The 27,706-nt window shown below is 47.7% G+C and overlaps 1 protein-coding gene across 4 annotated transcripts in view; it reads left to right on the top strand.

The window, feature by feature from the left end:
* The window catches only part of FERMT2 (FERM domain containing kindlin 2), a 51,338-nt gene extending 23,632 nt beyond the window's left edge, over positions 1 to 27,706 (top strand). The window contains exons 5-18 of one of the 4 annotated variants that reach the window (XM_083862943.1): positions 7,697 to 7,831; positions 11,408 to 11,440; positions 11,892 to 12,117; positions 12,243 to 12,345; positions 12,816 to 12,923; positions 14,556 to 14,690; positions 16,299 to 16,348; positions 18,503 to 18,627; positions 20,005 to 20,111; positions 20,458 to 20,679; positions 23,032 to 23,052; positions 23,507 to 23,631; positions 24,224 to 24,365; positions 26,283 to 27,706. In XM_083862943.1, coding sequence (XP_083719069.1) covers positions 7,697 to 7,831; positions 11,408 to 11,440; positions 11,892 to 12,117; positions 12,243 to 12,345; positions 12,816 to 12,923; positions 14,556 to 14,690; positions 16,299 to 16,348; positions 18,503 to 18,627; positions 20,005 to 20,111; positions 20,458 to 20,679; positions 23,032 to 23,052; positions 23,507 to 23,631; positions 24,224 to 24,365; positions 26,283 to 26,456 — 1,706 coding nt within the window. In that variant the 3' untranslated portion in view covers positions 26,457 to 27,706. The remainder of the gene's footprint in view (positions 1 to 7,696; positions 7,832 to 11,407; positions 11,441 to 11,891; positions 12,118 to 12,242; positions 12,346 to 12,815; positions 12,924 to 14,555; positions 14,691 to 16,298; positions 16,349 to 18,502; positions 18,628 to 20,004; positions 20,112 to 20,457; positions 20,680 to 23,031; positions 23,053 to 23,506; positions 23,632 to 24,223; positions 24,366 to 26,282) is intronic. The other 3 variants (XM_083862945.1, XM_083862944.1, XM_083862946.1) reach the window with 3 other exon arrangements.

Genomic DNA, 27,706 nt, shown 5'->3' with positions numbered 1-27,706 from the left:
AAGTAATTCCTGATGTTCTCAGGACTCTGGCTGGCTGCATTTATAGAATCCTCTCTACACAGGCAGGAACACCCGTGGATGGATTATTTAGGGCTGTCCTTTGCTTCTGTTCCCTTTAAATTGTTACCCAGAGGTGTGACCCTTGCAGAGTGTGGTTGATTTTTAAAGAGAAGTCTGTGTTCTTGTGCAGAGGGAAGTTATTCCAAAGGGCAGCTCCCCGGGGCTCCCAGGAGGTGCCTGTGGGAAGATGCTGGAGCCACTCACACCCTTCTCACTTTCCTGGAGGTCGTGTGAAGCAGGAAAAAAACCCAATCTCATTGCCAGTGGCTGGATTGCAGCCCCTCGATTCCCACAGCAGCCACTCCAGGAGGGTTAAAGGCACGGATTGACCCCGGCAGGGCAGGGAGGAGGAGAGGAGCGGGCAGTGCATGGGATGGGCAGCCCTCATCCAAAGGGTGGCCTGGAATCCTGCCCGGGAGCAGCTGCTGGCAGGCAGCTCCAGCCTGAAGGGCCAGCTTTGATCTGCAATTAAAGACCAGAGAAAGAGAAAGTAAAACTTCACTTTGGTTTGGTTGTTTTTTTGTTTTTCTTTTTCCGGAGTGACAGGGATTTGTGCTTCCCGCCTGGCTGGCAGCAAGACACTGGAGGTTGGGATGGGATGTTCCCCTGCTCTCATCATCCCACTGGGAGATAATTCCACCCAGAAAACTGCCCATCAAATATCCAACTGCAATTGGATGGGGCTGAACACAGCAGTTTATTGCTGTGAGTGGGAATATCCTCATTGGAAGTGGGATTTGGGGAGGTAGGAGATGCTCACACATCACAACAAATGGAAAAATCCTCTTTTCCTACATGAATAGGAAGGAATTCTTGGCTGTGAGGGCGGTGAGACACAGGGTGCCCAGAGAAGCTGTGGCTGCCCCTGGATCCCTGGAAGTGTCCCAGGCTGGGTTGGACAGGGCTTGGAACACCCTGGGATAGTAGAAGGTGTCCCTGCTTGTGGCAGGGGATGGAATGAGATGAACTTTAAAGTCCCTTCCAGCCCAAACTGTTCTTGGATTCTGGGATGGCTTCACTTGATTCCAGCCCAGTGGATGCTTTGCAGCTGCTTCCTCCCAGCATTCTGCCTGTATTTTTTTCCATGTATCCCAGGAGCTCCAAGAGACTCCAGGCAGGCTCTGCTCTGTGGGCACGTGGGACAGGAAAAGAAAACAGCAAGATGCAAGTGTGAGAGTTTTTTCCCAGGCCTCGGCGTTTCCTGCCCCAGCAATGCTCCTTCTCCTGGGGACACGACTTATGTTGGAGCTGCAGAGTGAGGGGAGATGCTGTGACAGCAGAACACTCCCCTCCTTCTCCTCTTCTCCTGGCTATGAACATTTGGGACCTTTGCTACCCTCCAGCCTGAGGAGAGGAGCAGGGAAAATTCTGGTTGATGTTCATGGGAGCACAGAGGGGACAACTCAGTGCCAGAGCTGGGAGGAGGCAGCTCTGAGAGGAAACACTCCAAAATTCATGACCAATCCATCCCTACCCACCCTGAGGCTGTGTAAGACAGAGAAATTCCCTTCAGGCTCTTTTAATTCCCCAGAGCCTGGTGGAGCCTCACACCCAGCCCCTGCCTCACAGTCTGTGTGAATTAGTCACCTGTTTTGGAAAACCCAGTCTGGGGAGCATCCTGTGCCCAGCTGTTCCAGTTTTCATGCCCACATTCCATCTTGTTCCAGTCCCCATCTCCCCTTCTTGCACAGGGTGGGGGTGATCTGATCCTGAGGAGTTTGTGGAGCTGAGGATGCAGAGAGTCCCATGAGGGTGATGGGCTGGTTCCCATCATCCCAAAAATAAGGAGGTTCCTGAGACTCAGTGAGTGATGGCAAGGTGACAGCCAGCCTTCTCTGCCTTGGCCTCCAGCCACTAATGCAACCTGAGCCAAGGTGGCCGTGGCATTTGGTGACAGTGGCATTTGGGAGTGGCAGGATGCCAGCCCAGCCCAGCCCAGCCCAGGGAAGGCAACACCAAATGTGACCCTACCTTTTTTTATTTTGTCCCTTTCCAAACGCTCCCCGCTCCAGGACAGAACGTCCTCTGACTCCTGAAGTATTTGCAATATTTCCACGCCCTGCGTTGCCAAAAAGACTTCTATAAAAAGCCACTGTTTGTTGTTTTTTTGGGGTTTTTCTTGTGGTTTGGTTTTTTTTTTGTGTTGGTTTTGTTGGTCGGTTGTTTTTTTTTTTTGCACAACTGAAACCCTTTGGTGGACGATGCATTCCCAGGGCTCTGTGACAGCAGCCACATGGAGCTGCATCCCTGGCCCAGTTGCTTTCCAGGAGGCAAAGCTGTCTGGAGTTTGTGGAATCATAGAATATCCTGATTGGAAAGGACCAACAAGGATCATCAAGTCCAACTCCAGGATGAGAATTTTGCCATCCCTGGCCACTGCAAACCTCCTAAAATTTCTTTTCTTTTTTCACACCCTGCTGGTAAATAAAGGAGTGTTTTCCCTAAAATCATGGAGTTCTGATAGATGCACATGAGCATCTCAGGGGGAATTTGGGGAGCAAGACCAGCATTCAGGAGGAATTTCTTCATGGAAAGGGTGGTCAGGCATTGGAAGGGGCTGCCCAGGAAAGTTTGGATTCCCCATCCCTGGAGGTGTCCAAGGAAGGACTGGATGTGGCACTCACTGCTCTGGGCTGGGGACAAGGTGGGGATGAATCACAGATTGGACTTGATGATCCTGGATGTCTTTTCCAACCTAAATGACTCTGGGATTTTGGGATGGAGGCTGTGGATGCTCAGGAGCATCAGGAGGATGCTCAGGGCTGGCATTCACGGGGAGACAGAGGCGGCAAAACACCGAGAGCGGATTTGCTGCCTTTCCCTGCCACGAGCAGAGAGGTTTGGCAGTGGCACAGCTATTTCTAAATATGTCCAGGGAATGGGTGTGGAAGGAAATCTTCCCATTTCCAGAGGCGGCCAAATTGCAACGTCCTCAGCTTTTTTCAACTGCAGGGCCCAAGTGTTGGGCTGCCAACGGCGGCCTTTTCCCCTTTTATTGCCTGCCCGTGCTCAGCTGTCGTGCAGCATCCAGACCAACCCCAGGAACTGGGGTCAGGGAAATAGCCAGATTTAATTACAAAGTGTCTGAGATGGAGGGGGAAAAAAAAATCCTCTCCACTCTCCCCCCCCCGTCCCCACCCCAGCTGTGTTCTGCGTGTGGAGGAGCAGCAGGTTTTATGTCACCGTGTGAGTCAGTGAATTTTTTCATCCTTACTCTGCTGTTGACTGAGACCCTTTAAATAGAATTCCATCCTGAAGACATTAGGACGTGCTGGCCAAGCCAGTGCTGCTGCCTTCCTTGGAATTGGCTGGATTGCTCTTTATGGGCTGATGCAGAGGGAAGGGTGTAAGGGGATTGGTTTTTTCTCTTGTTTGTGGGATTAAATTAATGGAGTTTAATTGGGACTGGAGCTGCAGTTCAGCCACTTCAGGGGCAAGGCTTGTAATGCTGCCTGTGCTCCAAGAGACATCCGGATAACGGGAGCCCTGGGGATTTCGTCCCACTTATGGAAAAAAACATCCAAACATTCAAGTGTTTGTTGACTCTGCCTCTCCAATGGCTCTTTTTATTGGCCTGGCAGTAATGCTTGGCTCCATCACCACTGCCTGCATCCTCCTCCTCCTTTTCCTTCTCCTCCTGGGTCTCTCTGGGCTGGTGGTGCCCAATTTCAGCTCTGGGAACCACTGGCACAAATATTCACACTCCTCCAAACCCCGCTGACCCCATTTTTTGGGTGGTTTTGCAGATCATTGCTCCCTTGACAAATCCACAAGTCAACAGGCACTTGGATTTTCCACCCACAATTTGGGAAGACTCCAGAAAAACCTCTTCCAGGGTCAGCCCCAGCTGATTCCACAGCCATAGCACTCCTTGGGCATCTCCAGAGGCTTTGTGGGATGTCCTGAGAGAGCTGCAGGGCCCCAGGCAGTGAGTGGAGAGCTTGGCTTTTGTCCAGATAAATATTTAAGTTCCTGGGCATCTGAAGAACCCATAATAAAATGTACTGAATGTACAAACCCAGTAAACTGTGCTGGGGGGTGAGGAGTTGCTCCATCAGATACTGCCCAGTGCCCAGCACAACCACAGCCTTATCTCCAGGCACTCCTCAAGTTATGTAAGTCCTTCTTTAGTTTCTTTTTGTTGGATTTTTCTTTTTTTTCCTCTGGTCTGTTTTGCAGAACTTTATCTCGAGAGAAATTATGTTGCAGATAAGTCAGATGCTTCGTTCTGTAAACTTACACTGTGAAAAACCATCCACAGAATTCATTCATTCCAAGAAAAAAAAAAAAAACACAAAACCAACAAAACTTTATTTTTGGTTTTTCAGTCTGAAATGGAAGAAGAATGAGGTTTGAGGTCTCATTTTTCTAAGACTCGTCAGAGTGATGCACAAAGGCTGTAATTTTTATGAGTCATTGGTTGGAGGGAGCAGTGATGGAGTGCAGAGAAATCCCACTTCCCAGAGATAGCCCACTTCAAAACACGTTTCCTGAAGGAGGGTGGCTGGATCAGCATTAAAGAGAGGATTTCCCCTTGATGCTGTCTGTGCTACAAGTAAATTTATGGTGTTTTTATGTTCAAGAATTAAAGAAGTGAACCAGCCCTCTGGCCTTTGGGGAAGCCAGAAATGGGGAAGGAAGTTGGATGCTGGAAGCTTCTTTGGAACATTAATTTTCTTTCTACATAAATTTTTTTCTCTTTATCTCATGTTATTATCTGTATTTATGAGAACTGAATACAGAAAGTAGTGTGATTTCCCATAATTTCACTTTTGGAGGAAGTTGGTCCATACTCAGCCTTTCCAGTCAATGATGTCATGTTCTATATGAGGGTGATGTAAGAAAACCATAAATCTGATTTCTTGTGGGAATGGGAGCCCCTGGATCCCTGGAAGTGTCCAAGGCCAGGCTGGACAGGGCTTGGAGCAGCCTGGGATAGTGGAATGTGTCCCTGCCATGGAAGGGGGTGGAATGGGATGAGCTTTAAGTTCCCCTCCAACCCAAACCCCTCTGGGATCCCCACCACAACACACCTTGGTGGATAAAGATGCAGCAGCTGCAAGATTTCCTTGGTGGATGTAGTGCAAAAAAGCATAAATTGGGAATTTTACACCATGTAGGGAAGATTTTTTTTTTTTTTAAGTCAGTTTGCAGGGTGCAAATGGTGCTTTGTGAAGGAAGAGGGTTTAATCCCAGCTCTGGAGTTTGTCTCAGGGTGGGAGATAAATGAGCACAGCTGGGCTGGGTGAGCTGTGCAGGGGCTGGATGAGAAATGAGAGATTGCACAGGAAAAAAAGGCCAAGGACTTCCCTTCAGTCAGAGACAGCAGGCACAGGCAGGATCTTGCAGGCAAATGGAAAAGAAGATGCTGCAGGCAGCAAAATGGCTTCATCCAAGAGCTGGAAAAATCTCTCTTGGAGATTCAAAGCCACCTTTCTGATCGTATTTTGAGTTCTGAAACTTCACCTTCCAGGCTCAGGCCATTCTCCTTCCCACAGAATCCCAGTATGGTTTGGGTTGGAAGGGATCTCAAATCACATCCCAACCCTGCCATTGACAGGGACACCTTCCACTATCCCAGGCTGCTCCAGACTGGCCTTGGACACTTCAGGGATCCAGTGGCATCCACAGCTTCTTTGGGAATTCCATCCCAGCCAGGAATTCCTTCCCAGGATCCCATCTAAACCTTCAGTGTAAAGCCATTCCCTCAGCTGCCTCGGTGGGTTTTGTAAAGAGTCTGTGGCGCATCCATCGGAATTTGCCGCTCATCCACAGAATTCCTGCTGGGATGCTCCACATCCCGAGGATGTGCTGCCTGCTCCATGCCCTGCAGCCATGTGCTGCTTGAAAGCAGCTGCCCAAAACTTACCCTGGATCCTTTGTATCCCCGCCGGGAGCATCGGGAACAACTGAGGGGCTATAAAAAGTCTCTTTGATATCAGATGGTCAAGCCCTGGGATGATTCCAGGATTGCTTCCAGAATCCGAGCCTGGCCCGGAGCCTTTTCCTGGCCTCCCTGAGTGCTTCCAGCTGAGAGGCTCCAGCAGTTGCTAATGCACCATAAATAAACCTCAGAGCCTCAGCCTTGCTCCAAAATACCAGGGGAACTCCTCGATTTAGGCTGTGCTGCCTCTTGTCCCCTGCGTGTGACCCCGGTTGTCCCAGCAGATTCCTGCTCCATGAGGTAAAGCTGGCTGGGATAAATGGGAATGTGTGGAGCTGCCTGCACTCAGCCCCTGGGTATTTATTGCTAGAAATGGTCAAAAAAGTTGGGCAGGTGGTGGGGGCGGCTCTAGTGGGATGATGTGCGTGGAGTGATAATAAATCAGGGTTAAATTAAAGCTGAAATTAGATAAAGCTTCTATGTAAAAAGGAATAAATATAAATAATATAGGAATAAGTATCTCTAAATGCAGAAATTGAGCTAAATTATAAGTTCAAAAAGTTTATGTATAAAATAAAATATAAATATATAAAAATCTATATATTTTATATGTTTTTATAGATTTTAAATCCATATAGATATCTAAATCTATATATTTTTAGCCTGGAAGTGTTCAAGGCCAGGTTGGATGAGGCTTGGAGTAACCTGGGGTAGTGGAAAGTGTCCCTGCCCATGACAGGGGGTGAAACAAGGTGGACTTTAAGGTTCCATCCAACCCAAACCATTCTGGGATTCAATGATATGATTGAAATAAATAAATAAATATATATATATATATATATATATATATATAAAGCTTAAAATAAATGATGCTTTCTAAAAATGAGTGTATATCAATATATATACACAATTTTTATATATAAATATTGTGTGTAAGTAACTACAAGAATATAAATATAAATAAAACTTGAATTAAAGCTAGATAATGTTTTGGGATGGGACACCTACAATATAAAAGATGGTTAAATCCAGAAGTGCTCAGCCAAGGGCAATACTGGACATTGCTGGATGTTGTTCCTAATGGAAGGATACTCTTCTTTTCCCCCTTTTTTCTCCTTTTGGAGAGGACTGCTGTGAAAAAGAAACACTTCAGCTAAAATCTCTTTTAAAAGTGGGTAGATTATAGGCTTTAAACTTTTCAGTCTGATGTGTAAATAAATGTCTTAACTCTTGGATCGCTCCTGTGGAAGTGAGAGGGTCTGGCCTGTTACCTACGTGGCTAAGTGTGCTGATTTCTATTATTTCTATTTCTGTTTCTAATTCTTTATGTTCTTGATATATTCTTGCGTATTATATTATATTTTATTTATAATTTTATATTATTAATGCGGGGGTTTATTACTTTTATAATTTCCATGTAATGTATGAAGGTGTTACTAGGTTCTGGTACAGGCTCTGCCAGTGCTCTCATTTTCATTTGAGTGGCTGTGCCTGGGAAATTCCACATTTTATCCAAATATTGTGTTACCTTTCCAGCCAAGGACAGTATTTGTTTCCAACAGGCTTGCAGGGAAAATATCCAAATAACTTGATTTTTAACTATTACAGAGCAGGAAATTCCTCCAAGAGTGATATTGGACATTGCTGGAAGTTGTTCCTGATGGAAGGATATTCTTCTTTTCCCTCTTTTTTCTCTTTATTTCTCCTTTTTCCCATCCTGCCATTATAAAAGTGGTCCATTTTCCCCTCCAGACATCAGGCATCCAGAAGAACTCTCCCTTTTGAGGAAACCCAGAGATCCATCCAAGAAAAAAAAGAAGAAGTTGGACGATCAATGCGAAGACGACACCTTCGAGCTGGAGGGGCCGCTGATCACGCCGGGGTCTGGTGAGCTGGGGGAAAAAAATGGGAGCAGGGGAAAAACTGGCGCAGCAACGTGGGGCTGATTGAATTTCTTGAGGTCTGTGCAAGAAACAGACCCCAAATCCATGGCTCAAGTCGTGGCGGGCTGCAGCACTCGGTCACACGGATGCATGTCTGGAGCTGGAGCTGTCACGCATTCCCGGGAGCAGAGCAACCCCAGGCTTCACAGAACAAACCAGAGCCTGAGTGTGGCCACTTGAACACTCAGATCCTGTTGCTGAGAGCTTTTCTTACCTTGTTAAGAAAGGAGTTAAATGGGAAGTAGTTCCTGATGTCACATTCCTGGCGTGGTTTAGGCTGTGCCACTTCTACTCCGTATTTACAGCCCAGCAAGGGCAGTGTTTCATTAATTGCTTTAGTGTTGCCTTACATGAACGGTGTAGCTGTAGACTCTGATGCTAAATAAATCCCTTTATTGCTGGAGGGTGATTGGCCAGATCTGGATTCCAGATCCAGAGCAAGACTGGGAAGGGAATTTCTGGTGGAGTAACATCCCTGATGAAGTAACATCCCTGATGCAGTTACCACAGGCAGAAAATTGATGCAGGTGTCTGCAAGCAGAAGGGTTTTTCAGCTTTTTTCCATGGCTGCTGGAAGTCTGGTGTCTTGAAGGCAAATGGCAGGAGTTGAAACCATAATTTTGGCCAAGTGGGAGCACTTTATCCCAAATGGATTTGTGGAGAAAGTTGCAATGGTGAGCAGGAGAGACGTGTCTGGCTGCCAAAGCTTTTGGGTTTAAATCCAGCAATCCAAGGGCAGCAGGGCAACTTTAATTAAAATAAAACTACTTTGGAGTTGTAAAGTTGTATTAATTGATGTTAAATCAGCTGCAGGGAAGGTCGTGGAGTGTGTTTAATGCCAGTGGTGGCACAGGGCTTGCAGAAAGGAAGGTTTTGGCTGCACAGGGTGATGTGCACCATGGGTCTGGAACAAGGAAAAATAATCCTCCTTTTGCTCTGATCCCACTCTTTCTCCTCTCAGCTACTTAAAAATACTTCTGAGCTTGTCCTCTTCCACTCCTGGCTCAGAGAATTTGGGCAAGGCTCCAGTCAATTTTCATTTCCATTTGGCATTTTCATCTTGAAAGTCCATTCTAAACCTTTCCAACAGCCAATGTTCACAGAGAGCATCTCTGTTAGATTAATAGGAAAGACTTGGCCTCCTTTGGGGGAAATGTATGCAAAAGCTGGGGTCTGTTTTAATTATTTATGGCTCTTCCAATGAGTCACTTGACTGGTTTTGCTCTCCTTGTGAATGAAATCACTCACAGCAGGTTGAATTCCTGCCTGTTCAGGTGCCATTCGATAAAAGTCGTGAGTTTCATCTAAATAAATCATTTCTAGTGTTGTTCCAACATCAGTTTGTGTGCTGAAAGCTTCTGGAAAACTAATCAATAATTCAGGAGGTGCTGATTTTAATTTCTTGGGAGTGTTTTGTCCCTGAGCACCCCAAACCTGGCAGTGAAACCATTTAAATCCTGGTGGGCAGAGTTGTCAATACACCCACAGGATGTGTTGCCCAACACTTTCCATTAGAAGACCTGTAGTCACTCGTTTATATAAATTAGCCAAATTTGTAGCTATTTCTGCTGGAACTTTCCATGACACTGCCTGCCTGGGGCAAATTTTTTTTAAGGGAAGCTTCTTTTGAGATGTTTCAGGTGTTTGGAGAAAGAGTTGAGGAGAACAGTGCAGGGGAAGCTTTGCTCTGATGGAGCAGACACTCAGTCAAGGAATGTGGGGGATATTCATGGAAAAACTTGCCCAGAATTTGGGGCAAAAAGTGGGATTTTCTTTTGTTGGTCCAGTTGATGCTCAGCCTTGTGTGCTCAAGCCACATGAAGGCTGAAGCTGCAGTGAGGGTGGATGGGGAGGAGGGAACAGCTCTTTTGGGAAGGGGTTTGTGGATGGTGATGGGGGTTTAGGGCTGTTTTTTGTTGGAGTTTTCTGCTCCAGTAACAATCCATGGGGAGAGCACCTTTCTGCTGCTTTTATAATCACAGGATAGCTCAAGTTGGAAGGGACCCTAAGAATTGTGGAGTCCCAGACCTCAAAGTGCAAGTACCTTGTCTAAAAACCTGGAAATCATCCCTGGCCTTTTCCTTGCAAATAAAGGTGGATTTTTCCGTCCCTTGACCATTCCTGCTGGGTTTTTGCTCATGCCTGGTTTGTTAGATCTGTCTTGGTGACAGGTACCCATGGTGGTGACAGGTCCCCAAATGACTCATCCAGACTGGGATGCCAGCAAAACAAGCAGGAGCATTAAAAGCATCCTTGTTTGGTGGTTTTCACTTACATTTTCCACCCTGCCAGGCAGTTTAGAATCAGGTTTGTAATTATTTGGAGTTTCCTAGCCATGATGTTGGCTGTCACTGATACTGGTGCTGCTGATTCACACCGTTCTTCCTGCTCCTTGAGATGCCCATTGTGAAAAATGAAGGTTCAGAAAGGTTTTTCCATCCGTTTGGTCTTGGACTTTTCCAGCCTAGCTCAGTTTTCTGTCATTCCTTGTCCATGAGGATGGGGGGGGTGGTTTGGAAGCGTGGCCCAAGGTGGTGGCTGAGTGCAGCAGCAGGAGGTGGCACAAAAGTCTTTGTTTGTGGCATCTCAACTCTGTCACCATCAACACCTTCAGCAAAGCTCTGGGAGGGAGCTTGGGTGCATTGAACTCCAGGCTCGTGATTTAGGAAGGACACAGCCCTTTCCCAAAAATCCAGTGTGGTGTTGGACCTCCTGGTTCTGGAGGGCAGATTTGTGCCCAGCAGGTGATGCTGGGTGAGCTCCTTGCCCAGTGTGTGGAATGTGTGTGCACTGGAATTCCTGGCATTAGGAGACAGTGGTTGATCCTCTCTTATTCTGAAAATCTGGATTTTATATAAAAATTCAGTGTCCCTGTGAGGTGAAGAGGAGCTGTTTCATTGGATAGTTTAGGATGGAAGGGGCTTAAAAGAGACTTAAAGCACTTCTCATTCCACACCTTCCAGAGACCAGATTGTCCAAACCCCATCCAAGCTCTCCTGGAACCCTTCCAGGGACGGGACAACCACAACCTCTCTGTTAAGCTCTCAGCTATTTTGAGCTATGAGATGCTGAGCTGGATTTGGGTTTTTTTTCTCTTCACATTAATAATTTTTAAATGTTTGGGTGTTTTCATGTCTGCTCCGAATCGGTACGAGCTGTGAAGCTTCAAAAGGCCTGGGTGTAACATGTGCTTTGGGGATCAGTCTGGCACCACCACATCGCACCACTCAGCACATTAATCCTGAATTTGTGTGGTCACCTCAGCAAGCTTTTTCCATCCGGGAATGCCACATTTCCATGCCCGGCTGCCCTCGTAGCGTGAATAAAATAACAGGAAGTCACTTCAGTCGCTTTGCTGCCACCAGCGCCGCTGCCAACGCTCCATTTTGGTGGTTCAACTTCACCTGTGCTGTTCTGCCCTCTTCCAAAAACGCTCATTTTTGGCTTCTGTCCTTCTCCTGCTCTCCGGGTGACTTTCTCTCGCCTTCTCACTTTCCCTCCTTTCTTTCCCTCTCTATAGGCACCGATATTCTTTACATCGGCCCCGTCAAAGGTGAGCTCCACCTTCAATAGGACTTTTGCCCTCTGCCTGTGGTCTCTTTGGCTGCACCCTTAGTTTATTTTCCTGCTCCTCTAAAAACTTTTGACTTCCAAAAATCTTTAAGCAACAGGTAATGCCGGTAAGTCGGGGGCCACTCATGTCCCAGGTGCCACAGAAACTCAGGGGGCAGGAGCTTCCCGGTGTGTGGGAGACCTGAGTCTTTTCCCATCATTTGGGCTGGAATGAGTTTTCCATCAGTTTTGCTCTCGGAGAAGAGCCGAGAGAGAGGCAAGGGACAGGTTTTCACGGGAGAACAAGCAGCGCAGTGTTTTCCCATAGCGGAAAGACGGAAAGGGAAGGTTTTCCATCCGCTGGCTCCGGGTTTGTGCGGAGCCGGCACGGCCGGGAGCAGGCAGGGCTTGTCCCTAGGCTAATTCCCGGCTTTTATTCCCCTCGCTGGTAGGAAATATCTATTCAAGCCCAGGACTCTATAGCAAAACGATGACGCCGACCTACGACGCCCACGACGGCAGCCCCCTGTCCCCCACGTCCGCCTGGTTCGGCGACAGCGCCCTGTCCGAGGGCAACCCGGGAATCCTGGCCGTGAGCCAGCCCGTCACCTCCCCGGAGTCCTTAGCCAAAATGTACAAGCCCCAGACGCTGCTTGATAAGGCCAAAATCAACCAAGGGTGAGTTCAGGAGATGAGGATTTGGGGGAGTTTGTTTTTGCTGGTTTTTGATTGTATTCTCGAGAGCGTCGCGGCGGCTCTGCCGGAGCGTTCCCTGTGTGTTATCCCGTGTTGGCAATTCACAGGTGGCTGGATTCATCCCGATCCCTGATGGAGCAGGAGGTGAAAGAAAACGAGGCTTTGCTACTCCGGTTCAAGTACTACAGCTTTTTTGACCTGAATCCAAAGGTACAGAGCTCCTTGTTCCACTTGCATTTTGAGATTTCCATCCTTTGGAGCAAAGGATGCCTGGATCTGTAACGTGCTGTTGTGTTGGTAAATCTCCCAGGGAACGTGGAAGTTTGAAAATTGGTTGTGCAGGCATCAAATCCAGGATTTGTGCTCCTGTATACCAGGGTTTTTAGGTGTTGCTAGAGGTGCTTAAAGAGTTCTTAAAGCCACTTCTTGTCAGTGGCAGAGGATGTTCAGTTATAGATCAAAGTGTTGTGTTGAGATGAGAGATCACAGAATCCCAGAATAGATTGGGTTGGAATGGGCCTTAAAGACCATCTCATTCCAACCCCCTGCTGTGGGCAGGGACAGCTTCCAGGGATCCACTTCCAGATCCAGGTACTGGATCCACCACAGCACCTGGGTGGCGTGGTTTGTGTTGAGCTGAGCTCCCGGTTTTCCAAGCATTCCGCGTTTCTGTGCCGCAGTACGACGCAATCAGGATCAACCAGCTGTACGAGCAGTCCAAGTGGGCAATCCTGCTGGAGGAGATCGAGTGCACGGAGGAGGAGATGATGATGTTTGCAGCACTGCAGGTGAGGGACAGCCCCAGGCGCCCCTGGGGTGGGTTAGACTTGGTTGTGTTTGCAGACTTCTCTGCTCGTTAATGTGATAAACACAGTTACAGAATCCTGGAATGGTTTGGGTTGGAAGAGACCACAAAGTTCATCCAGTTCCAACCCCCTTCCACTATCCCAGGGTGCTCCAACCTGGTTTGAGACGCTTCCAATGATGGGGCAACCACAGCTTCTCTGGACAACCTGTGCCAGGGCCTCACCACCCTCACAGAGAAGAATTCCTTCCCAACATCCCATCTAAACCATCCCTTCTTCAGTTTAAAATCATGTTTTAAGCCTCACCTTGTCTCTGGTGGGAGCTCGGCCTTCTCATGCTGGTAGAAGTTGGGTCATTTCCCATCTCTAGATCCTCACTGGAGTTTATGAGATAAATTTAAATATTTGCCACTGCTTATCCCTCATGAAAAAGAACTTGACCTGCTTTTACCAAATATATTTATATCTATCTTAACTTTTAGTTTTGTCCTTCTTAACCCATCCCATACGAACACGGGGTTACTGAACTGTGCCTTTCTGGCTCTCTGCCCCCAAACCAGCTGGGGATAATCTGTGGCTTTCCCAGAACTATTTATTTATCTGGTTTTATGAAATACTCAGTGTCATTTGGCATAAATGCTCCACCTGCTATTGACTTCCACGAGAGGGGTGGCAGGCATTTGTTCTGTGTGGTCTGGCACACCTTGAAGCTGTAGGATGCAGAAATATCCCCCTCAGGAGCAGGGCTGCCTGCTCCAAGGGCTCCTCCCAGGAAAAATAAGAGAGGAAAGGAGAAATATAATGACTCAGTTTACATCCATGTGCTCCAGAGTAGGTTGGGCACGGTCCTTCCTGTGAGACTTTATGGATGTTTTGGTTTTCTGGGGTGAAAACAGATGCAAAGACGTAAAATCCTACAATGGTTTGGGTTGGGATGGGCTTTAAAAGTCATCTTGTTCCACTCCCTGCCATGGGCAGGGACACTTCCACTATCCAAGGTTGTTCCAGCCCTGTCTAACTTCGCCTTGGACACTGCCAGGGATTGAGGATCTTACAAATATCCATAAACACCTTGTGGGAGGCAGGAAAGGGGGTGGACAGAGGTGCCCAGTGGCAGGAGCAGAGGCCACGGACACGGCCTGGAACATGGGAAGGTCCCTCTGCACATCAGGAAACATCTTCATACCAGGAGGTGACTGAGCACTGGCACAGTTTGCCCAGAGAGGCTGTGGAGTGTCCATCCCTGGAGTTACTCCAAAGGCAGGTGGATGTGGTCCTGGACAAAGCTCCAGGTGGCCCTGCTGGAGCAGGGAGTGGGACCAGGTGACCTCCAGAGGTCTCTTTCAACCTCAGCCTGGTGGAAGGAGCAGCTCTGCCCTGCAGAGTCCAGAGATCTCCTTCAGAGATCAGTGCCAGGAGACTCCTTGGACTGGAAACATCCAAGATGGTCATTCCTGACCCAGCAAACCCTCCCAGCATTTGCTGGTCTTTGCTCCTGGTTTCCCACTCTGGTTTCCCACTCCGCTTCCCACACATGGCAGCTGTGTCACGATGATCCCGTGGGATCCTGGGCTCACAGGAGCATCCAGGTGTGACCCTGGCCTTGCCTTCCAGTACCACATCAACAAGCTGTCCATCATGTCCTCGGAAAACCACCTGAACCACAGTGACAAGGACGTGGACGAGGTGGACGCCGCGCTCTCGGACCTGGAAATCACCTTGGAAGGTGGCAAGACGTCAACAATCCTGGTAAGGGCCGCAGGGAATTTTTTCTAATCATCCAACCTCATTTATTTCCCTTTTCTTTTTCTTCTAATTCTCATGAGAAGGTTGCCCACACCCCAAGAATATTTTCTTTAAAATACAGGGGGTTTAGATACCAAGAGATAGTTCTGGAAAGAGGGAACCCCAGGCAGCATCTGGAAAAGTCTTGGAGGAGCCAGGATCTTATTGATCCCCCCTGCACCAAGCCATCCTCCTGATGAAATAATGGAAAACTAAATAAAAATTAAGTTGGTTTTTTATCCTCACTACTGACTTTCCCAAATAACTGAGTTTTCCACGTTGAGGTTCCTCTTCCACTGTTTCTAATTCAGGTTTTACAGCACCTAAAGCAGCTGCTGGATTTTCAGAACTAATTTAGGCTCATGAAACCCTATTTTTATTAGGCTGGATTTTAGCCTAGGTCTGTATTTCAGAGCATTTAGGGTTTTTTTCTTGATATTGAAGCTGGTTTAACACTGGTTTTCCACCTTTAAAAATATAAAGCCTGAAAATTAAAGTGCATTAAAAGGATTCAGTCCTGTCAGCCTTGGCCCAGCACAGCTTTTCCAGGCATTTTGCACATTTAAACCATCTCTTTCCAACCCTAAAATCTCTGAAATTTTCCACTTTTACACTTCATATAATTTTTTAAGTGTTTATGACGGGTCTTTTTGAAGCTACATCCATCCTCAGACGCTTTATTGGCATTAACAACAGCAGAGCTTTGCAGTACAAACCAGAAATAACAACAAATCTTTATCACCACGACATATTTTCTAATTCCTTTTGCAAAACCAGATTTGAAACACATCACTGAGGAACAGTCCCTGCCAGACAGGAGTGAAGAGGACAATGATTCATCCAAAAAAACCCATCCCTTTCCGTAGGGCTTTGGAGCAGGAGCCATTTCCAGATGCATTCGAGTAATTGAATACGGATAATGGGCAATTACTGGATTGTTTGTTTAGATTCTGCATTTTTTTCCCTCTGGTGTCTGTAAACAGTTTCTCATTGCAGACTGAAAGTAAACTGTCCTGCTGCTGGAAGCTCCTGGAGCAATCCTCCCTTTCCCTGTCCCCCAAATTATATTTTTTTTTACTTCCAGTTCCTGGGAATTGCAAGTACCTCCCTGATGCAAAAAAAAAAAAAAATTAATTTAAACTCAATATTTAAAAAATTCTATGGAGAAAAGAAAATCTTTCCAGGCTTAGAAATCCCTTCCCCACTCAGTTCTCTGCAGAGGTGCCTCTTCCCCTTTTGTTTGGAGCATCAGGAATAAGTGAAGGGAGGAGAAAATTCCCTGTGCAAACGCTGCTGCTGTGACCGCCCGTGACCCCGCGGCTGGGAATTGGCTCCAGCAGCAGCAGGAATTCCTCAAAGGGAAACCAAGCCTTGTCCTCTGCTTTCAAAACAGCAGAGCTTGGGCCTTGGATTTTTCACTGCTCTCTTCTCCTGGGAAGTGGCTGGAGCTTTCTCAGGAGCAGTTTCACAACCCCTAAGCCTTGATGGTGCTTTTGATTCCCTCCTCTGCACCACATCCCTTTACTTCTGATCCCACTGCTGGGAGTGAATGGGATAATCTTTGATTTGCAGGGTGACATCACTTCCATCCCGGAGCTCGCCGACTACATTAAAGTCTTCAAGTAAGTGCTGATGGGAAGAGCTGCTTGTGGAACTGGTAATGGCTGTGAATAATTAATGGGCCTGCCTCTTCATTTCCTCTTCTTTTTTTATCTCTCGGCCTTATGATATTCAAAATATTCAACACTTAGGTTGATTGGCTCTTAAATACAAAATTCAAGGTGTTTTCCTGCTCTGCTGAGATGTTTCTTTAACACATTTAATGCCCAGGAGAGAACAAACCATCCTAAAATGAGGAACGAAACCTAAAAACCTCCCTCAAAGACTTCTCCTGGTGTGCAGGAGGCAGAGGAATTCTATCCAGCCAGGGTCCCGGTCTCTCCATGCCAGAAAGAGCAGGTTAAGTTGACTCTGCCCCTCTCCCAGCTTGCTCAGGATTTAAGGGGGTTTTTATTGCCTGCTTTGACTCTCTTTGACACTTTGGTTGGTGGTTGATGGAATTGGGGAACGGCAGCGTCTGGACTTGGAGGAACATTTTTGGCAGCCACGACCGTCTTTTGCAATTTATTGCTGCTGCAGTGAAAGTTCTGGAAGCTGGAAACACTTGATGGGATTTCACAGCAGAGCTGTAGGATAGTGGGGGGGAAAAAAAATGCTGCAGACAGTGAAGTAGCTCTGGAACAAGCCTTTATTTTATGAATTGTTTGGTTCTGGAGCCAGAACCTGGCACTCTCTGCTCTGAAAACTCCCTCTCTGGAGGTGAATTAACGCGGTCTCTGCCTCTGTCTGGGCTTGTGGTCTGGCTTAATTGGGGCAAAGTTTCAAGGCTGTGCCTCAGTGCCTGTTTCTTCCCTCCCTTGAACAAACAAACAAACAAAAAACTTGTTCTTCCCCTTGATCTGCTGATTTGCCAATCAAATTAGGCACCACTCTGGGAGCTAATTGCCTGCAAATTGGAGGGCCAGGGCATGGAGCAGCCAGGAGCTGCTGGTTCCTCACTCAGTGCAAGCCCTGAACCCTGGGGCTGGGGTTTGGGGCTGTCAGATTGAACACAGAATTCTGTTTGCTTCTAAAAATTTGGCTCAGGTGTTACTTTAGTGCCAGAAATCCAATGTTAAATGGTGCAATGTTTAGAGCTGTCCCAGCTTTGGATGTGCCTCTTGTCACATTTCAGCTGGAGAGGATAATTGGGGGAGCAGTGCATGTTCCTTGTGTTCCATATATTTAACTCCTATAAACGTGTCCCAGTATGTGCCTGGTGGGGCTGTGGAGATTTGGAATGGTTCTCTCTCCCCTGCCAGCCAGGTTACTGCCCTTGCCAGATAAAATCATAGAATTGCAGAGTGTTTCGGGTTGGAATGGAGTTTAAAGACCATCCTGTTCCAACCCCCTGCCATGGGCAGGGACACCTTCCACTATCCCAAGTTGCTCCAAGCCCCATCCAACCTGGCCTTGGACACTTCAGGGATCCAGGGGCAGCCACAGCTTCTCTGGGCACCCTGTGCCAAGGCCTGCCCACCCTCACAGGGAAGGATTTCTTCCCAATATCCCATCTAAACCACTCTCAGCAGCTGTTTCTGACATGAAAATACAATAAATGCATCAGAGGCTGCAGATCCAGCCTTAGAAAAAGGTTTAGAAACCAGAGAAGGTTAAAATATTCTGATACTTGGAGCTCGGTGAAGGCTCTGGGCTTGTGTTGGGGTGAGTTCAGGCTGCTTCACTTTGCAGGGCCATCAGTTCTCCTGCAGAACTGAGCAAAATCCATGGCTTTCTGTAGAGAAGAACAGAACCTTTTGTGCTGTGGAGTGTTTAAAAAGAAAACAAGGAGTGCACTCAGGCGTGTGCGTGACCGACACGTCCTTGGAAGTGCTGCTTCCCCTCAGAGCCTCAGAAGAGTGGTTCCAGTTTCATGTGGTGGCTGGAGAGGGAGATTTTGCTGTGGTTCATGGACTCCTCTGTTTTTGTAGCACAGTCCTCCAGCTCCCCCCACTTTGCCCCAAATTATCTCCCTGGGATTGAAGAGCCCAAAACTTGGAACTGGAGCTCAGCTCCTCCAGCCAGCACTGAAGGGATGGCTGAGCCCCCAGGCAGGGTTGGGAATAACCCAGGCTGCTGACAGCAGCTTGCCAGGGCTGAAATTCTGAGGAAATACTGAGATTTCCTGGGGAGCAGCTTGTTTTAGGAGCTCAGACCAAGTGAGATGTGTCCTGCAGGCCCAAGAAGCTGACGTTGAAAGGCTACAAGCCCTACTGGTGCACCTTCAAAGATACCTCCATCTCCTGCTACAAAAGCAAAGAGGAATCCAACGGGACTCCTGCTCACCAGATGAACCTGAGAGGTAAGAGAAGCACAAGGCCAGGGTAAGATAAGCTGCTTTTTCTTCCAGGAATAAGCTGCTCCTCCTGCATCTTGTTTTCCCACTTACTTTATCATCTCAGAATTCCATCTCGGGGTTGGGTAAAGGTGTGTAAAGGAATGAGGTGGCTGGGTTTGATATTGTGGCACAGACTTGGCCTTCTAAGTGTGATTACAGTGTGATCCCATGTGTAAGCACCACCAGCCCCCCAGTAGCTTGGGGAGAGAGCTTGGAGAGCCACAGAATGGTTTGGGTTGGAGGAAACCTTTTTCCAACTTTCCACCTGCACTTCTCCTTTTTGTCAGTTATCCAAAGGATTGCACTGACTCCCACAGCAGAAACTGGAAGGAACAGACAATTTTCTTCCTCTGCTGCCTTTATTTCTCTTCCTTTCCCTGCTGCTGGTTGGGAGCAGCCTCACTCCAGAGTTGAAATTCCTACAGTGGCTGCCTGTCCTTACGTCAAGTGAAACATTCCTGCTCCAGCAGCCACGGAGCTGCAGTGAGTTTGTCTGTTCTCCCTGTGGAGGCAGGAGCAGGGGGGATGCCAGGCAACCTCAGGCTGCTGTGGGAGCAAGGCCTGGCCCCCAGGACCTTTCTGGGAGCTTTTGACAAATCTGCTGTGACGGCACTTTCCAGAAATCTGGGAGGCGGCGTTGACGCCGCAGCTGAGTCGGTTCATCGCCCCCTGTGTTTACACAACCACTTGGAATTCTCTCCAGGCACCAGGAGCAGGATACTCACACCTCTCTGCTGGCTGCAGCAGCCAAAGCATGGGATTTGGGATCCATTCAGGGATTCCTGAATGGTGTGGGTTGGAAGAGACTTCAAAGCCCATCCAGTTCCACTTCTCTCCCACGGGTAGGGACACCTTCCACTAAACCGGGATGGTCCAAGCCCCACCCAGTCTGGCCTGAAACACTTCATGGCATCCCATCATTCATAAATAACATTGAGGGGTATCAGCAACACCCGTCCAGTCACCTTTTCCTATCGTTTCATTGAGATTTTGGGGTGTTTGCCAGGCACTGGATCCATTTCTGATTCCAGGCAGGATCCAGGAGTTCTGTGGGTGCGTGTTCACTTTGGCTTCATTGCTTTCAGATCAGGTCTTGCTTTTCCCCCCTCCCTGTTTTCCTGACACTTGGAAAAAGGGACATCTGACACAGGTTTTTTTCTCTGTTGTGTGGAATGTTCATCCCATCAGAGGTGTGGGACAAACCTTTGGCAGCCCTGAGATGCCACTGGAGACTCTTGAGTCAGGGAGCTTTGCTTTTTCTTTTCCTATTTTCACTTTCTTTGCCACTTTTTAAATCATACCTCCTCACACCCCTGCTAAACACTGTCTCGCTCATTGCAGGATGTGAAGTTACCCCTGATGTGAACATCTCTGGTCAGAAGTTCAACATCAAACTCCTGATTCCAGTGGCAGAGGGGATGAACGAGATTTGGCTGCGCTGCGACAACGTAAGTTCATCTCTTGGATTGGCCACCTCTTTGCCCTTTGCCCACCATCCTGCTCAGGTGTTGTTCATTAAAAAACAAATAGAAAATGCTCTCACCTGTCTGATCTCAGCATTCCAAATGTGCTCCAAGTCACCTGTGAGTTTCTGGAGCAGAAAATTAGCCTTGGCTTTGTTGTTTGGGTTTTGGCCACACGTTGGTTGGGTTTGGTTGGGTTTCTGCCCGTCTTTGCTCCTGTTGGAGCCTCCTGAGGCTGGGAGGGGAATGAGGGTTCCACAGGGTGTTTTTTGAGGGGTCTGGTGGTCCCCCCATGGCTGTGACAGACACATGTCCCTGTTTTGGGGGGCAGGAGACGCAGTACGCCAGCTGGATGGCTGCCTGCCGCCTGGCCTCCAAGGGCAAGACCATGGCCGACAGCTCCTACGGCATGGAAGTGCAGAACATCCTGTCCTTCCTGAAAATGCAGCATTTGAACCCAGACCCGCAGCTGATCCCAGAGCAGATCAACACTGACATCAACCCCGAGTGCCTGGTCTCTCCTCGCTACCTGAAGAAGTACAAGAACAAGCAGGTAGGGGCTGCTGTCGGCGTTGGTCGGGCTGGACGCGCGTCCCCGGCAGTGGCTGGTGTTTAACACGGCGTGGTTTGGATGTTTTGAATGTCCTCACTCACTGGGATGCACGTGGTTACTAAAATGAGATGGGACTGAAGGGTGTGGTTTGGATCCAGCACCTGGGGATGGCACCCAGCACCGGGGTCCTGCCACATGCTCTGTGAAGCGCACGGACGCGGCGGAGAATTTCAATTGGAAATAGATTTGAAATTGGTTGATCTTTATTTTACACACATTCCGGGAATGGTTTGGCCCCTGCTGCCCCATCTCTGCCCGGTGCTGGGGTTAAAACCCCTTCCCCTGCACAGAATCCATGGAGAAATCCCCGGGATCAGCGGAGTTGCAGTTGCTTGCAGTGCTTTATCCACACTTGGCTGTAACACGGTTTGCATACTTCTGTCTTTGCTTTTCCACTGCTTCCAAATGCCAGTCCTTGGAACATTGCTTTGGTTTTGAGTTGCTGTGACTCGTGCTTGAACTCCATCCACGCTCCATCCGATCCCTGCCTGACAGGGCTGAACTGTTCCACACTGGGAATAAATGCAGGATTCTCTTGAAGAGAATTATATGTCAGAACGGCAGTGAAAATAAGGAAAGCATTGCTCTGTGGCCTTTTGGTGACTTAAATCCTTCAGGCTGTTGGCTGGGGCTGGATATGATTTCTCCAAGCCCAGAAGAAGGCTTCAAGTAAGAGAAGCCGGAAAAATATAACTTTTTATTGGCACAGCACGATGATTTCCTGGCAGTGGAGTTATATTTTATATAGCCCTTATTATTCTCCTGAATAAGCCTTTATATCCACTTGGATGGAGGAGAGGCTGCATAAATATACTATTTTAACATATATATAGATACATATATTTATATATATAAAATACTTTCTAAGTTTCTGGTAAAAGTGAGGCACCTGGAAAAATATTAGCCTGGAAAACTTGCTTACTGTGCAGGTATCCTGGTTATAAAAATAAAATCCGTGGAATGGCAGGGATGGGAACGATGGGGATGATCCCAGTCAGGATGTGGCCATGGTGTGGACACCAGGGCCCTCATAGCCATCAGCTCAGCAGTGGATTTAGGATTTTCCTTGGTGGCCAGAAGCAAAGCTTGGAGCAGCAGAGGATGTTTGCTGAGAGGAATGAGGGATGGAGGCTGCAGGAATGTCAGGAATTCGACCGCAAGGGTCCTTTAGTGGCCTCGGCACAGGGAAGGAGGAGGGGGAGGAGGAGGCTGTGCAGCCCACAGGAGGTACTAGAATGGGAATTGGCTGTGGATTTATGGAGCCTCTGGGTCCTCACCGGCCCCAGACCCACTGGGGTGATGTTTGTCTCCACATGCAGCAGTGTAGGGTTGGCAGGTTGAGATTGGAAGCACTAAATCTTAAATAAACAAAAACCAACCCAAAATAAGGATTTTCAGAGCTCTCAGATGCCCTGCCAGAGTTTGGTGTCAGAGCCAGCAAGGGCAGACATTTCCCTGGGAAGCGCAACTGATATTCCTTTCATATGCTTGTTATTCCAATATATATAATATTTTATCCAAATAATATAATATTTCCCTGGAAACAGAATCCCAATCATTTCCCCACATATCCCAAGTAGAAGGATCTGCTGAGCTCAGAGTGAGCTCCTGAGCTTCCTCTCGAGCTTCCCCAGCCAGAGAGTGGCCTTGGGTTTGTGTAGAGACATGGAGAAGGAAGTGAGAACATGAACCCACCTCTGAAGTGGCAGCTTCACCCTCCCCTTCACCCCCCAGCAGGACCACAGGATCACAGGATATCCTGAGTGGGAAGGGATCCACAAGGATCAGAGTCCAGGTCCAGGCCCTGCACAGACACCCCAACAGTCCCACCCTGGTCATCCCTGGCAGTGCTGTCCAAACACTCCTGGAGCTCTGGCAGCCTTGGGGCTGTGCCCATTCCCTGGGGAGCCTGGGCAGTGCCCAGCACCCTCTGGGGGAGGAACCTTTTCCTGAAATCCATCCTAAACCATCTCAGGACCAAAACCATCTCTCCACAACACCAGGGCCCAGCTGGGATCACTCCAGTGCTCCAGCAGGGCCGGCATGAGTGGCCAATCTCTGCTCGCTTGTCCCTGCTCACATTCCCTTTGGCTGCTTTTCCACCTAAGGAATTGTGCATGTGGTTTGTTTTGGTTTGGGTTTTTTTTTTTTTTTTTTTTTTTTGCTTGAACTTTGGTTTGCAGTTAATTTACACTTTTTCTTTGCTTTATTGCCATATTTCTGATTGCTTTTTTTTCTTTCTGCCTCCTTCTCTTTTTTTTTTTTTTTTTCATTTCGCCTTGCCATCTTCAGCCAGGCTATGTAAGAGACTTGGTAAGTGACAGCAACAATAAAATTAAGATAAACTTAAAATAAACTTAATCTAGAACCCCTTTGGTTTAGAGAGCAGCAATGAAAGCACTAACAAAACCTGCATCCTCCCCTGTGACAATCATGCCCTGGTTGGTTTTTATAACAGTCCCCAGTGATTTTTGGGGTGAAAATAGAAACCCTACACCAGAAATTTGCCTTGTTGTTCACTCACATCCTTAAAGTTCCCCAAGAGCATGAGTGGCTCTTTGCCTCCAGACAGCTCTGAGCTGTGTTTGCTTTTCTGTTATCTGGAGATGGGAAGCTCCATGTGGGCTCCGAGCAGCTCAGAGCTGAAATAAAACCTCAGGGGAGGAGCTATTGATTATCCGCACTCGGAGCCACTCCCATGTGCGTGACACGGAGGTGGCACCGAGGTCCCCTGTCCCCTGACCCTGCTGTGTCTCGCCGCCCGCAGATCACGGCGCGCATCCTGGAGGCTCACCAGAACGTGGCCCAGATGAGCCTCATCGAGGCCAAGATGCGCTTTATCCAAGCCTGGCAGTCGCTGCCGGAGTTCGGCATCACGCACTTCAATGCAAGGTGGGTGGGACTGAGGGGTTGGGGGAGTTTCCATGGTGGATACAGGGAGTGTGTTAAATATCTTGGAATCATCTTGGGTTGGGTTGGATTGTGTTGGATTGTGTTGGATTTTGTTGGATTGCATTGGGTTGAGTTGGGTTGGATTGGGTTGGGTTGGGTTGGATTGGATTGAGTTGGATTGGGTTGGGTTGTGTTGGATTGGGTTGTGTTGGGTTGGGTTGAATTGGATTTGGTTTCATTGAGTTGGATTGGATTAGATTGAGTTGGATTGGGTTGCATTGGATTGAGTTGGGTTGGGTTGGGTTGGGTTGGGTTGGGTTGGGTTGGGTTGGGTTGGGCTGGGTTGGATTGGGTTGGGTTGTGTTGGTTTGAGTTGGGTTGGGTTGGGTTGGAAAGGACCTCAAAGATCATCTCATTCCAACCCCTTCCCATGGAGAAGACCATCCTGTGCACGTCCTTGGCTGGGGAAGTCGCGCTGTATCTGAAATTAAAAACATGAGTTTCTAAAGATTTGTAAAAATGATTTTACAAGTCAAGCCAGCTGCCAGGTTTCTGTGTCTCACAGGCTTGTTTCTGTCAATCCCTCTGCCAGGTTCCAGGGTGGGAAGAAGGATGAGCTGATCGGCATCGCCTACAACCGGCTGATCCGCATGGACGCCAGCACGGGCGACGCCGTCAAGACCTGGCGCTTCAGCAACATGAAACAGTGGAACGTGAACTGGGAGATCAAAATGGTGAGATGGTGTCTGACCCCCGTCCTCTCCCCCTGCTCCTGTCAGTGAGGCACCACTCCCAGAGTCCTGGAATCCCAAATGGTTTTGGTTGGAAGGAACCTTAAAGCTCATCTTGTTCCAACCCCCTGCCATGGCAGGGACACTTTTCACTGTCCCAGGTTGCTTCAAGCCCTGTCCAACCTGGCCTTGGACACTTCCAGGGATCCAGGGGCAGCCACAGCTTGTCTGTGCCAGGGTCTCTCCCCCCTCACAGGGAAGAATTCCCAGTTCCCAATATCCCATCTATCCCTGCCCTCTGGCAGTGGGAGGCCATTCCCTGTGTCCTGTCCCTCCATCCTTTGTCCCAAGTCCCTTTCCAGCTCTCCTGGAGTCCCTTTAGGCACTTGGTGGAGTTGTGTGTGACCCTTAAGAAAAAACCCTGAATCTTTCTCTCATAAAACCCTGAATCTTTCTCTCATGTAGCCAGGAATTATTTTCTCCATTCTCTGAACCCCACACAACTAAATGAACTAAAACCTCAGCCCTGATGCTCCATCCTAACCCATAACACAAATATACAGGGCCTTATCCATACTAAAATTCCTTTCATTTGCTATACAACTCAGACTTTCATGTAAATAGCAAAAAAAAAAAAAAAACCTGAGTAGTTACTTCCCCAGGCTCTGAGATGGGTTTTTCCTGTGCTGTTATATTTGGATGCACAAAATTTTGGGCTCCTTTTTGGCAGAACACCCAATTTAAATTGCCAGGGATACATGAGGGCTGTTCCCCTGCAGTGTGCAGCTCATTAAGAGTTGCTGGAAAAGTTATTTAGTTTCCCCCTCTGCCTCAGAGTCATTGTTTTGACTCAGTTGCAAGCCCTGATATCCCAATTATCCAGCTTGGATACTCTGCTGGGAATCCCATCCCTCCTGCAGAGCTGTCAGTGACGGGGTGGACAAAAAGAGAAAGAGCATCAATAAATGAATGGTTTGTTCAGTCACTCCAGAATGAGCTCCCCCAGCCCCCATAAAGTATTTCTGTGGACAAAATTCAACTTAGAAAACCAGGGAAAAGTGGAAAGAAAGCCCAGATTTCAACAGGTCTGTGCCCAATCTCTTTTTCTCTGGAAGCAGGGAAAGTGTGGCCAGGTGCTCACCATGGAGAGGTGGAAACACACTGGGGGATTGTTTCTGAGTCATGGGGGAGTACAAGGGGTAATGGTAATTTAAATAAATAAATGGATGGATAAATAAATAGAAAACAATAAAAAGGCAAGAAAAGGTACTTCAGTATCTAAATATTTGAATAAGAGTCATAGGATATTTAAAGGGGCAAGGAGCTCATAAGGATCCTCAAGGCCAAATCACCATTCACAGAATCCTGGAATGGTTTGGGTTGGGAGAGAACTTAAAGATCAACTCATTCTACCCCTGCCATGGGCAGGGACAGCTTCCATTGTCCCAGGCTGCTCCAAGCCCTGTCCAACTTGGCCTTGGACACTGCCAAGGATCCAGGGACAGCCACAGCTTCTCTGGGCACCCTGTGCCAGGGCCTGCCCACCCTCACAGCCAGGAATTCCTTCTCAATATCCCACTAAACCCTGCCCTCTGGCAGTGGGAAGCCATTCCCTGAGTCCTGTCCCTCCATCCCTTGTCCCCAGTCCCTCTCCAGCTCTCCTGGAGCGCCTTTAGGTCCTGCCAGGGGCTCTGAGCTCTCCCTGGAGCTTCTCCTCTCCAGGTGAGCACCTCCAGCCCTCCCAGAGCAGAGGAAATCCAGCCCTTGGAGCCTCTTCTGGGCTCACTCCTACATTGGCACCACATAATTTTGCTTGGGCACTGAAAAAAACCATCCAAACACTCAGAAAGATGAGGGAGAAGGGCAGGAGCCTTTCCCTGGGGAAGGGCAGGGCGGGGCTGAGCCGTGTGTGCCCCGCAGGTGACGGTGGAGTTCGCGGACGAGGTGCGGGTGTCGTTCATCTGCACCGAGGTGGATTGCAAGGTGGTGCACGAGTTCATCGGGGGCTACATCTTCCTGTCCACGAGGGCCAAGGACCAGAACGAGAGCCTGGACGAGGAGATGTTCTACAAACTGACCAGTGGCTGGGTGTGAGCCCCGCCAGCCTCGCCCCCACAGGAAAACCCCCCACGGCCATATTCATGTTTAACTTTCCAAAGCTGTCCTTTGAGATAATGCTGCTTAATAAAGTAAGCTTGAAATATATCTTTTTTTTTTTTAATAATTGGATTTTTGGTTGGGGTTTTTTTTTTTTCTTTTTTTTTTTCTTTTTTTTTTTTTTTCTTTTTTTTTTTTCTTTTTTTTTTTTTTTTTTTTGCATTTAATCTGTGTGCACTAACGAGCACTTCTGTTAATTTGCTATAACCAGACTGTGTCTGGGCAGGGTGACCCACAGATCCAAACTCCGATGGGCAGATCAGGATAAAGATTTAACTGACTTTAAAAAGCCAATTTTTGAAGAGAACTCTAAGCCATCTTCTTGCAAAGCCATCCAGGGCTAACCTATATGAAGTCTATTTATCATGTTTAATGCATGAGTGTTCTATTTCCTTTTTTTTTTTTTTTGTGTTTTTATTCTGTACATTTGACCTGTTTGAAGTCGTCCTGCTCCCGAGCAGAGCTGCCATCTCTCCTCTCACACTACACCAGGACTCTGAAGGTGCCTGAAATGACTTTGAGGATAGTTTTGTGTGGCCTCGAAGATTATCTTCTGTTAGTCTGTTATAGCTTGGTTTTATTTGTTTAACTTGCCTTTTGATAATCATTTATATTGTCTTCTTTTTTTTTGTTTTGTTTTTAATTTTATTTGTACACCGTATTGTATTATGACACTTTTTAGTATTCACCAGCATAGTCACTGTTCTGCCTCTGATATGCAAATTTTTTCATTATGATATGAAGTAAAAGGTTTATGAAGTAAAGGTTTTTTTGTGTAACTAATGTAAAAAACCACAAATTTTATAAAGTTGTACAGTTTTTTGTAACTAGTCTCACAAGCCAGCTAGGATATTGCATAGATCAGCAGTTAACTGTAGGATGTCTGGAAGGGGTACGGGGACAAACCAAGGAATTAAAAAAAACACAAAAAATACCAATTTCAGTCCGGTAAATGTTGATTTAAGTTAAAGGGGATTCCAGAGCTGTGCCACAACACCCTCAGTAACTGATCCCTGGGGCCAGGACTGCCAGGTTCATGAAGCCATTCCCACATTAACACTAATGAGGAGGGATCCCGTGCCCACCTAATGCCAAGGAATAACCAGTGTTGCGTTCCCGTAGTCCGTGCTATCAAGACTATGTTCAAATACATTTTATTTTAAATAAAAGTCAAATCTTTTATTTAA

This window comes from Zosterops lateralis (genome assembly GCF_965231275.1).
Source record: "Zosterops lateralis genome assembly, chromosome: 6".
Lineage (NCBI taxonomy): Eukaryota > Metazoa > Chordata > Aves > Passeriformes > Zosteropidae > Zosterops > Zosterops lateralis.
The sequence above is the reverse complement of the archived record's forward strand: the minus strand, read 5'-3'. Positions and strand labels throughout refer to the sequence as shown.